The sequence below is a fragment of the Manis javanica genome, chromosome 8 (assembly GCF_040802235.1).
Source record: "Manis javanica isolate MJ-LG chromosome 8, MJ_LKY, whole genome shotgun sequence".
Taxonomy (NCBI): Eukaryota; Metazoa; Chordata; class Mammalia; order Pholidota; family Manidae; genus Manis; species Manis javanica.
In genome coordinates this window covers 39,683,782-39,696,451 of record NC_133163.1, presented here as the reverse complement: position 1 = coordinate 39,696,451, position 12,670 = coordinate 39,683,782, and the positions used below count along the sequence as shown (strand labels likewise).

The following is a 12,670-nucleotide window of genomic DNA, read 5'->3' as shown; positions in this document are numbered from 1 at the left end:
GGATGCAAGGATGGTACAACATTCGAAAATCCATCAACATCATCCACCACATCAACAAAAAGAAAGACAAAAACCACATGATCATCTCCATAGATGCTGAAAAAGCATTTGACAAAATTCAACATCCATTCATGATAAAAACTCTCAGCAAAATGGGAATAGAGGGCAAGTACCTCAACATAATAAAGGCCATATATGATAAACCCACAGCCAGCATTATACTGAACAGCGAGAAGCTGAAAGCATTTCCACTGAGATCGGGAACCAGACAGGGATGCCCACTCTCCCCACTGTTATTTAACATAGTACTGGAGGTCCTAGCCACGGCAATCAGACAAAACAAAGAAATACAAGGAATCCAGATTGGTAAAGAAGAAGTTAAACTGTCACTATTTGCAGATGATATGATACTGTACATAAAAAACCCTAAAGACTCCACTCCAAAACTACTAGAACTGATATCGGAATACAGCAAAGTTGCAGGATACAAAATCAACACACAGAAATCTGTAGCTTTCCTATACACTAACAACGAATCAATAGAAAGAGAAATCAGGAAAACAATTCCATTCACCATTGCATCAAAAAGAATAAAATACCTAGGAATAAACCTAACCAAGGAAGTGAAAGACTTATACTCTGAAAACTACAAGTCACTCTTAAGAGAAATTAAAGGGGACACTAATAAATGGAAACTCATCCCATGCTCATGGCTAGGAAGAATTAATATCGTCAAAATGGCCATCCTGCCAAAAGCAATATACAAATTTGATGCAATCCCTCTCAAATTACCAGCAACATTCTTCAATGAATTGGAACAAATAATTCAAAAATTCATATGGAAACACCAAAGACCCCGAATAGCCAAAGCAATCCTGAAAAAGAAGAATAAAGTAGGGGGGATCTCACTCCCCAACTTCAAGCTCTACTACAAAGCCATAGTAATCAAGACAATTTGGTACTGGCACAAGAACAGAGCCACAGACCAGTGGAACAGATTAGAGACCCCAGAAATTAACCCAAACATATATGGTCAATTAATATTTGATAAAGGAGCCATGGACATACAATGGCAAAATGACAGTCTCTTCAACAGATGGTGCTGGCAAAACTGGACAGCTACATGTAGGAGAATGAAACTGGACCATTGTCTAACCCCATATACAAAGGTAAACTCAAAATGGATCAAAGACCTGAATGTAAGTCACGAAACCATTAAACTCTTGGAAAAAAACATAGGCAAAAACCTCTTAGACATAAACATGAGTGATCTCTTCTTGAACATATCTCCCCGGGCAAGGAAAACAACAGCAAAAATGAGCAAGTGGGACTACATTAAGCTGAAAAGCTTCTGTACAGCGAAAGACACCATCAATAGAACAAAAAGGAACCCTACAGTATGGGAGAATATATTTGAAAATGACAGATCTGATAAAGGCTTGACGTCCAGAATATATAAAGAGCTCACACGCCTCAACAAACAAAAAACAAATAACCCACTTAAAAAATGGGCAGAGGAACTGAACAGACAGTTCTCCAAAAAAGAAATACAGATGGCCAAGAGACACATGAAAAGATGCTCCACATCGCTAATTATCAGAGAAATGCAAATTAAAACTACAATGAGGTATCACCTCACACCAGTAAGGATAGCTGCCATCCAAAAGACAAACAACCACAAATGTTGGCGAGGCTGTGGAGAAAGGGGAACCCTCCTACACTGCTGGTGGGAATGTAAATTAGTTCAACCATTGTGGAAAGCAGTATGGAGGTGCATCAAAATGCTCAAAACAGACCTACCATTTGACCCAGGAATTCCACTCCTAGGAATTTACCCTAAGAACGCAGCAATCAAGTTTGAGAAAGACAGATGCACTCCTATGTTTATCGCAGCACTATTTACAATAGCCAAGAATTGGAAGCAACCTAAATGTCCATCTGTAGATGAATGGATAAAGAAGATGTGGTACATATACACAATGGAATACTACTCAGCCATAAGAAGTGGAAAAATCCAACCATTTGCAGCAACATGGATGGAGCTGGAGAGTATTATGCTCAGTGAAATAAGCCAAGCGGAGAAAGAGAAATACCAAATGATTTCACTCATCTGAGGAGTATAGGAACAAAGGAAAAACTGAAGGAACAAAACAGCAGCAGAATTACAGAACCCAAAAATGGACTAACAGGTACCAAAGGGAAAGGAACTGGGGAGGATGGGTGGGCAGGGAGGGATAAGGGGGGGGAAGAAGAAGGGGGGTATTAAGATTAGCATGCATGGGGGGGAGGGAGAAAGGGGAGGGTGGGCTGCACAACACAGAGAGGACAAGTAGTGACTCTACAACATTTTGCTAAGCTGATGGACAGTAACCGTAATGTGGTTGTTAGGGGGGACCTGATATAGGGGAGAGCATAGTAAACATAGTATTCTTCAGGTAAGTGTAGATTAAAAATTTAAAAAAAAAAAAAAAAAGAAAGAAAGAAAGAAAAGGGGGATTACTCCTTAACAGGATAAAACTATTGGTAAATCAAAGATCAACGCATGCTTTAAATATCCTTAATGTTGATCACTTAAAGGGTGTCAGATGATCAGCTATGGAGGTACTCTTTTCTGATAATATTCCTTTCTCTTAATTAAAAAAAAAAAAAAAAAAGCAGTTACTGTGTGCTGACCTCCAATGAGTTCTGCACAGTGGTATAGAGGGCATGTCAAAGTGTGGGCAAAGGGTCTGTTTGTTTCTACGCAGAAGATCAAGGCCTAGCTTGGATACCCAGAAAATGAACTAAGATACGATATGAGGAGGAGCTTCCGGCATCAGCACTCTCTGGAGGACTCGTGCCGGGGGATGATCATCAAAAAGCCTCCACAGGGATCCGGACGATGCTGCGGTTGTGGCTGCATCCAGCCCACCATCTCCTGGACTTGCCATGAGAAGGAGGAGGGAGATGTCTAGGCTGGCATGTGCATACAGTGAGACAACGAATTTGACTGGATCTGTACTGTTGGAACTCAACCAGGAGTTGGGAGGGGTGCAAGTTGTAGCACCCCAAAATCTCATGACTATAGACTATCTATGGTTAAAAGAACATATGGGATGTGAACAGATCCCAGAAATGGGCTGCTTTAATTTGTCTGATGGTTCAAGTACAGTTGGAAAATATCCATCATATCATAGATAAATTTTCACAAATGCCTAGGGTGCCTAAATGGTTTTCTTGGCTTCACTGGAGATGGTTGGTAATTATAGATTTGCTTTGTTTATGTCACCATATTCCTATTATGTCAATATGTGTGTGCAAATTAGTTAGTAGTTTAAAACCTATACATACTTAAGGTACTATACAAGAAGATATGTCAAAGAAATAATCAATCCTCCCAAGTTTCCTTCATATGCTACATCTATAGCTTTTCTTCTTCCTTCCTAATTACAAACTTTAAATAGAATTCGTGCCTCATATCGAATTTACCGAGTATCATAATTCCTCCAGGTGGTAAAGATACCTCGAGACAAGTGCTGGGCATAGAAGCCACAGGGCATAAATCTGCAAAGAAGTAAAAAGCTAACCTTTGCAAACAATATGGCTTCTCTCTCACTTACCAACTTTACATTTCCCTGTATGGCCCCGGAAGATGACTGGTTAGCCAGAGACGGGTAAGATTCCTCAAGGGAGGAACAACCTAAGACAGGCACAGTCGCAGGGGGGCCATCAGGTGAGAATTTGGGGATCAACAGAGGTGAGGCTCAGAACCTCACCCCCCCTGCTTTGAGAGAAATCTTCTGCATCCGTGGATGTTTTGCTGCCCTTGTCTAGCCTGGATTAATACTTAGTCCATAGGCACACACCTGATCATCTGATCATCTACATTTGCCTTCTTACAGCACTAAACTATGTTTTCTACCTTTATCTTGCATCTACCTACCACTTCAGCATTTTATTAAAAATAAAAATAATAATAATAATAGGAGAAATGTGGGATCAACATATAAATCAAGTACAAAAATCAAATGAATATTCATATTTGACCTGATGGTTTATAGGTCATATTGCATGATCAAAACCGAAAGTTTCTGTGATGACTGCCCTTGTACTGTTCACCATGTAAGAATTTATTCACTCTGTAAGAATTCGTTCACCATGTAAGAACTTGTTCGTTATGCTTCAGAAGATTGGAGACTGACGAGAATTAGGCTTGAGATGGATTAATGATTGTACATTGAGCATTGACCCCCCTATACTGAATTTTATTGTTGTTAACAACCATTTGATCAATAAATATGAGAGATGCCCTCTCAAAAAAAAAAAAAAAAAAAAAAAAAAAAAAAAAAAAATAGGACATATACATGAGTGACCTCTTCTTGAACATATCTCCCCGGGCAAGGAAAACAACAGCAAAAATGAGCAAGTGGGACCACATTAAGCTGAAAAGCTTCTGTACAGCGAAAGACACCATCAATAGAACAAAAAGGAACCCTACAGTATGGGAGAATATATTTGAAAATGACAGATCCGATAAAGGCTTGACGTCCAGAATATATAAAGAGCTCACATGCCTCAACAAACAAAAAACAAATAACCCAATTAAAAAATGGGCAGAGGAACTGAACAGACAGTTCTCCAAAAAAGAAATACAGTGGCCAAGAGACACATGAAAAGATGCTCCACATTGCTAATTATCAGAGAAATGCAAATTAAAACTACAATGAGGTATCACCTCACACCAGTAAGGATAGCTGCCATCCAAAAGACAAACAACAACAAATGTTGGCGAGGCTGTGGAGAAAGGGGAACCCTCCTACACTGCTCGTGGGAATGTAAATTAGTTCAACCATTGTGGAAAGCAGTATGGAGGTTCATCAAAATGCTCAAAACAGACCTACCATTTGACCCAGGAATTCCACTCCTAGGAATTTACCCTAAGAACGCAGCAATCAAGTTTGAGAAAGACAGATGCACCCCTATGTTTATCGCAGCACTATTTACAATAGCCAAGAATTGGAAGCAACCTAAATGTCCATCGGTAGATGAATGGATAAAGAAGATGTGGTACATATACACAATGGAATACTACTCAGCCATAAGAAGTGGAAAAATCCAACCATTTGCAGCAACATGGATGGAGCTGGAGAGTATTATGCTCAGTGAAATAAGCCAAGCGGAGAAAGAGAAATACCAAATGATTTCACTCATCTGAGGAGTATAGGAACAAAGGAAAAACTGAAGGAACAAAACAGCAGCGGAATCACAGAACCCAAAAATGGACTAACAGGTACCAAAGGGAAAGGAACTGGGGAGGATGGGTGGGCAGGGAGGGATGGGGGGGGAAGAAGAAGGGGGGTATTAAGATTAGCATGCATGGGGGGGAGGGAGAAAGGGGAGGGTGGGCTGCACAACACAGAGAGGACAAGTAGTGACTCTACAACATTTTGCTAAGCTGATGGACAGTAACCGTAATGTGGTTGTTAGGGGGGACCTGATATAGGGGAGAGCATAGTAAACATAGTATTCTTCATGTAAGTGTAGATTAAAAATTAAAAAAAAAAAAAAAAGAGAAAGAAAGAAAGAAAAGGGGGATTACTCCTTGACAGGATAAAACTATTGGTAAATCAAAGATCAATGCATGCTTTAAATATCCTTAATGTTGATCACTTAAAGGGTGTCAGATGATCAGCTATGGAGGTACTCTTTTCTGATAATATTCCTTTCTCTTAATTAAAAAAAAAAAAAAAAAAGCAGTTACTGTGTGCTGACCTCCAATGAGTTCTGCACAGTGGTATAGAGGGCATGTCAAAGTGTGGGCAAAGGGTCTGTTTGTTTCTATGCAGAAGATCAAGGCCTAGCTTGTATACCCAGAAAATGAACTAAGATACGATATGAGGAGGAGCTTCCGGCATCAGCACTCTCTGGAGGACTTGTGCCAGGGGATGATCATCAAAAAGCCTCCACAGGTATCCGGACGATGCTGCGGTTGTGGCTGCATCCAGCCCACCGTCTCCTGGACTTCCCATAGGAATGAGGAGGGAGATGTCTAGGCTGGCATGTGCATACAGTGAGACAACGAATTTGACCGGATCTGTACTGTTGGAACTCAACCAGGAGTTGGGAGGGGTGCAAGTGGTAGCACTCCAAAATCTCATGACTATAGACTATCTATGGTTAAAAGAACATATGGGATGTGAACAGATTCCAGCAATGGGCTGCTTTAATTTGTCTGGTAGTTCAAGTACAGTTGGACAATATCCATCATATCATAGATAAATTTTCACAAATGCCTAGGGTGCCTAAATGGTTTTCTTGGCTTCACTGGAGATGGATGGTAATTATAGATTTGCTTTGTTTATGTCACTGTATTCCTATTATGTTAATATGTGTGTGCAAATTAGTTAGTAGTTTAAAACCTATACATACTTAAGGTACTCTACAAGAAGATATGTCAAAGAAATAATCAATCCTCCCATGTTTCCTTCATATGCTACATCTATAGCTTTTCTTCTTCCTTCCTAATTACAACCCTTAAATAGAATTCGTGCCTCATATCGAATTTACCGAGTATCATAATTCCTCCAGGTGGTAAAGATACCTCGAGACAAGTGCTGGGCATAGAAGCCACAGGGCATAAATCTGCAAAGAAGTAAAAAGCTAACCTTTGCAAACAATATGGCTTCTCTCTCACTTACCAACTTTACATTTCCCTGTATGGCCCCGGAAGATGACTGGTTAGCCAGAGACGGGTAAGATTCCTCAAGGGAGGAACAACCTAAGACAGGCACAGTCGCAGGGGGGCCATCAGGTGAGAATTTGGGGATCAACAGAGGTGAGGCTCAGAACCTCACCCCCACTGCTTTGAGAGAAATCTTCTGCATCCGTGGATGTCTTGCTGCCCTTGTCTAGCCTGGATTAATACTTAGTCCATAGGCACACACCTGATCATCTGATCATCTACATTTGCCCTCTTACAGCACTAAACTATGTTTTCTACCTTTATCTTGCATCTACCTACCACTTCAGCATTTTATTAAAAATAAAAATAATAATAATAAAGGGAGAAATGTGGGATCAACATATAAATCAAGTATAAAAATCAAACGAATATTCATATTTGACCTGATTGTTTATAGGTCATAATGCATGATCAAAACCGAAAGTTTCTGTGATGAATGCCCTTGTACTGTTCACCATGTAAGAATTTATTCACTATGTAAGAATTCGTTCACCATGTAACAACTTGTTTGTTATGCTTCAGAAGATTGGAGACTGACGAGAATTAGGCTTGAGATGGATTAATGATTGTACATTGAGCGTTGACCCCCCTATACTGAATTTTATTGTTGTTAACAACCATTTGATCAATAAATATGAGAGATGCCCTCTCAAAAAAAAATAAAAATAAAATAAAAATTAAAATTAAAAAAAATAAAAATAAAATAAAATAAAAAATAGGACATATAGTTACACCTATTGATGCTTTTTATCCTAAACTCTCTATTTTTATTTTTAGTGAAGTATCATTGATATACTATCGTGATTTCAAGTATACAACACAGTGGTTCAACAGTTACCCATATTATTAAATCCTCACCCCCACTGGTGTGGTTACTATCTGCCAACATAGAAAGATGTTACAGAGTCACTGACTATGTTCTCCATGCTGTACTACTACCCCTGTGAACAACTTACCTTGAATTCTATTTTATATGGCATTGTTACAACTGCTTTGTTTTTGTTTGTATCAGCCTGATATATATTTTCCCTCCCTTTATTTTCAGCCTTCATTTGTCAAGTAGTTTTAGCTGTTCTGTTTAGCAGTGTATAGCATAATTTTGTATATATCTCATAGAAGCATTCTGTCACTTTTTTATAATTACTGATTTGTTCAGAACTATTTCTGGCATCTTATTTGTTTTCTGTTTACAATGCTTTCTAGCTGTTTATTCCTCTGAGGACCTCACCCCTCCACTGCCCTCATTCCTGCCTTTTGTTAGTGTGGAGAAAGTGAAGATTCCCATGGCCAGGATTCTCACCTGGCCCTGGTCTGTTTGCTCAGTACACACGTATGGGCAGTAGGTTGTATTGACTCTATATAATACAGAGCTCCACCCAGTGTTCTGGGCTGCTGCATGGCTGCAAGGCTGCAGGAGAGCAGTGACTGGAGCGGTGGCATCGCTAAGTACAAAGACTGAGACAGCTGCAGGGGCAGAGAGGCCCAGAGGCACAGACTGGCTTGCTGCATGCAGACCCGCTCTGAGTGGATGGGATTATAGTGATTGACCTGCCGCCGTGGAAATAAAGTTGGGTATAAACCTTTTTCACCCCAAGAACGTTCCACTGTCATTTTTTGGCCTCATTGAATCCATAGTGAACTTGTCTAGGGCTGAAACCCACTGGCAAGACAGTTGGACTGATTAAGTTTTCTTTTTTTCATTTTTTTTCTTCTACCGTTTTAAAACTTACACATTCCACTTCTCTTCTGTTGGTTACTCTTAAATGTTTAACATGCATGCATGAATTTATATTTTTCCAACAATACATAGAATTAGTCAGTATTCATATAGTCTCCATACCTCCATCCCCCCAAAAAAAAATAACTTGAGTAAATTTTTTTAGTAAACTTTTGTTTACTTCATTTTTCTCCCCATATTGATATCATCTGGAATTTCAGTACCAGATTTTAAGATTTCTGTTAATTAATACATGTTTCAAATTAATAAGTTTCACTAATTACTCTGGTCACTACTACCCCTACATCTGTTTCTTTGAATTATGGATTAATAAAAGTAATTGTCCATTGAAAATTTCCCGCTGGACTATTTTCAGGAAGAACGGGGGAAAACAGAGAAACACCACACCAGAAGGTAGCTTTCTGGGTGATAAGCTCCTTGCTTTTTCATTAGCACCAATAACCACCCAGAGTACCACCTCTCTCTCTAACGCAACCTACTATATTCACTGCTTCCACCTGGAGACAGTCATCCGATTGCTGATGCCTGGCTGCCACAGGCAAAGTGGATATGAGTTGTAACAGGTATTAACTGAATTAACCTCCTCTGAAGTAACCAATTACTTCATTCATTGTCCCCAGACCTTTACTTTCTGCAAGATTATTCTCCTATGGAAGTCCTGGGTCACAATTTTCCTCTTCAACAATCCTGTTTTCCTTCCTCAGAAATGTCTGAAGAGTTTTTGGTGTACTAGGTACAGGGCTTGCAAGTTTTAAATGTCTTTTCAATTATTTTTAGTAGTGAGAGGCTGCCATATTGAAACTCTTTTAAGATTTTTCAACCCTGGGGTTATACTAAGGATTGATTTAACACACACACACACACACACACACACACACCCTAAATGCAGCACATTCACTATCTCATTTAATGAAAGCAAGCATTTAATTTATACTATTAAAGAAGAAATACATACTTGTGTATCATTTTCTTTTTGTCTCAAGTCAATATTGGCAAGCTTTGATGGCTTCACAGAACTTTCTTTTTCTTTATCTAGGTTATGAAATCATACAACTTCAAATCAATTCCAGAGAGAGAATCAAGTATCATGTCCAACATTTACTTAATCTACCTTCGTAAAAAATCAAGTTCATGAATATTTAAATTAAAATAATTATGAAATTATTATATAACTCTTAATTCCTCACTATATAATAGTTATTATGATAACTATGAATATAAAATGAAAACCAGCTAACAAAACATAACTTTATAATGGGAAACGAAAGAGGACAGAGTGGTAATACTAACAAATGGGAGAGGAAAAAACAGCCAATGTGTAGTTAATCTAATACAATGTAGTTAGTCTAATCTGCAGATCACTGAATGAAACATGATTCAAATCTCAGTTTCTAAGCCACAAATATCATTAATTCAAGTCTGCTATCCACTTTGATAACATGTAATGATAATACAACTTCCCATATATATATAATTGTTCATCCTCTGACAGTTGTGCAACCAGACCATAACATTTTTTTAATATCATGTGATTTCTCAATCAAAGATAAAAAGTTAGGTGTAGAAAGCATATCTTGTTTGCTCTTAGAATGAATCAAAGTAGTACTTTCCTGAGTCTATAGGTCTTCAGAATTGTTTTCACTTACACCCAATGATAAGTAAACTTGCTTGTATTTCTTCTTCTTTGCAAAGAAAACTAAGCTTTTGAATAATTAATAAATACTGTACCTGTAACTCTTGGTTCTGAAGAATGCATCTTTATTGGTCTGACTAATTTTTGAGATTCATATGGAAGAAATAATTGACTGTTTTGAGGGGTTTTATTCAATATAAGTAAATGTTCATCTTTTTCAAAAATTCTAGAGAGAAGAGATAATTACATTAAATATTAGCTCAGTAAAGATTAACCTATCTTAAAGCTAGAAGAGATATTTAGATACTGTTTAGCTCAAACTTCTCATTTTTCAGGGAGTAGAAATGAATTCCAGATAATTTAACAGATTTTTCCCAATATTATTAAAACACTACCTAGTGTCACAGTTAAAACACATTTCTTGATTAAGTCCATTGCTTTTCTGAGTATACCACACTTTCATTTTTAAAATATAATAATTTTAAAAGATAATTTTTAAAAGACTTTCTAAACATGTCAAAAACATTTTAAACCAAAACTTCATCCACAAATAGCATGCTTTAGATTTTGAAGTACTTCAAACTTTAAAAAGATTTATTCATAAACAAATCATAAGCATGAATATGGAATCATTAAAGCAATAATTCAAACATAAATGGGCTTTTATCAGTTTTTCTGTAAGAATAATTTCACTGAATTTTTCCTAAATTGAAATAATTTTAATAATTGGTAAATATTTAATAGGTAATTAAATAACAAATATTATTTTAGTTCCTCTCAATATAGAGAATTTTTACAATATTAAAAAGTTGTCAATGAAGTGAAATTCTGTACACCTACCTATTTTTCTGATCAATTTCATTACAGAATTAAAGACACATTACCATTACCATGTCTGTGAGATGTGGGAGTCAGGGGATCAAGAAAATAACAGATCCAAGGAAGTGGGATCAGGGAAATTGGGAGAGGACTGTGCTGAAAAATCAGGATAAGAGCTGTGGAGCTTGAGGAGAGGAATTTAAGAATGAAAAAGGGTATAGGCAGGAGAAAAAGTAGAAAGTTTATCAAAAACAGCAACAGTAATACATCTATTTTTCTATCATACAATAACAGGCAATAATATTTTTTTTTAAAACACTTTCACCACTGATATATATTTTATCACCATTAAGAGGAAAGACAAGGAAACATAATGCCACAGATTCAGTAACATTTTGGCTCATCTTCACTCTCTGTGGCCAAGGAAGAGCTGGTCAAGAAGGATAAAAAGGTAAACACACTGCTGATCCCACCACTGCTCCTCTTATTTTACTCTTACTGGTGACACATCATGGGAAACTGGATGAAATGTAAACCTGACAAGTTAGAGAACAGCAAGTGTGCTACTGCTGCCCTATTTCCCTCATCACAGTATCCTTGGCCTTCTGAAATAAGAAGCCTATGTATTAGTCCAGAATACTTAAAAGTATAAATAACAATAAGTAATAAGTAATAATAATAAGTAATAGATACTGTGTAAACATTAGTGGCTTAGAATGAAATGTAAATAAAATTTTTAGTTGCAGGATATCTGTTCACATAAAATCCCATTTTAGAGTTAACCTATACCTTTCTTTCAATTCCTTTCTCTTTTCTATGGTTTTATTTTTTTCTTCCAAAGTTTCTGAAAAATTCTTAGTTTCATAAAGTCTTGTAATACGCTAAAAAGAAATAAATGACAAAGCAAAACAAAATAATTACCTGCAAGGCATTAAGGAATATATGCTTTATCTTAACTAATAATAATAAATTTTTCTATGTAATTACAAGATTTTTAGTAGTATTAGTTGTGTTTTAGTGAAAGTTGATAAACAATAGTAAAAATCAATGACAAATAATATTACTTTAACTCTCCCTTACAACTCCATTAGCAAAGCTGGATTTCAATGAAATTCCATTACTTTTTTAAAAAGGACAGTCAAAAGGAGACATTGATTCCCTATACAGAGACATAGTAACCATATATTTTAAAGGAAGTGGCATCCCCTTTCTTCTCATTACTAAAATTATACCATTATTTGGAACCTCATACCAATGAATGATAAATATACCATCTTAAATGTATTTTTTAAAAAAATATAGAAAATTCACTATTCAATTTTTTCTCAAAATTTGGTAGTGACTTTGATCGATTCTCATTCTTGTCAATGAAAGCCACATTTCAATAGATGACACTAAAAATGTGTTCAAGAAAATACCATGTACCATCAATCTTAAGGGCTAAATGAGTTCTAGCCTACCTCTGTAAGTATTATAGTCATAAATTTTCGAAATTAAATTCTTTAATTTTGTTTAATTTTGCAGGTGTAAAGAAGACAGTATAAACAGTGGAGTTACAATGTCTTGTTCTCTTTTTTGACACTATTTAGCTCTTTTAATGTCTTTCAGTTCCTATTATTAAACTATATGTTGTTCTTTCCTCATCTTCATTCCTCAGCCCCCAAAGAAAATTAAAGTATTCCTCAAAACTCAAAGTTGAATATACTCAATACATAAAATACATTTGGCTCCAAAGGTAATCTGAAGCAAATAAATTATC

At 36.7% G+C, this 12,670-nt stretch overlaps 1 protein-coding gene across 2 annotated transcripts in view; it reads right to left on the bottom strand.

Annotated features, from left to right (window-relative positions):
• Positions 1 to 12,670, bottom strand: part of C8H14orf39 (chromosome 8 C14orf39 homolog) — a 70,049-nt gene that overhangs the window by 37,760 nt on the left and 19,619 nt on the right. For both annotated transcript variants that reach the window (XM_073212255.1, XM_073212256.1), the window contains exons 9-11: positions 11,701 to 11,792; positions 10,188 to 10,318; positions 9,415 to 9,491 (exon numbers count right to left, since the gene is read on the bottom strand). In XM_073212255.1, the coding sequence (XP_073068356.1) occupies positions 9,415 to 9,491; positions 10,188 to 10,318; positions 11,701 to 11,792 (300 nt within the window). The remainder of the gene's footprint in view (positions 1 to 9,414; positions 9,492 to 10,187; positions 10,319 to 11,700; positions 11,793 to 12,670) is intronic.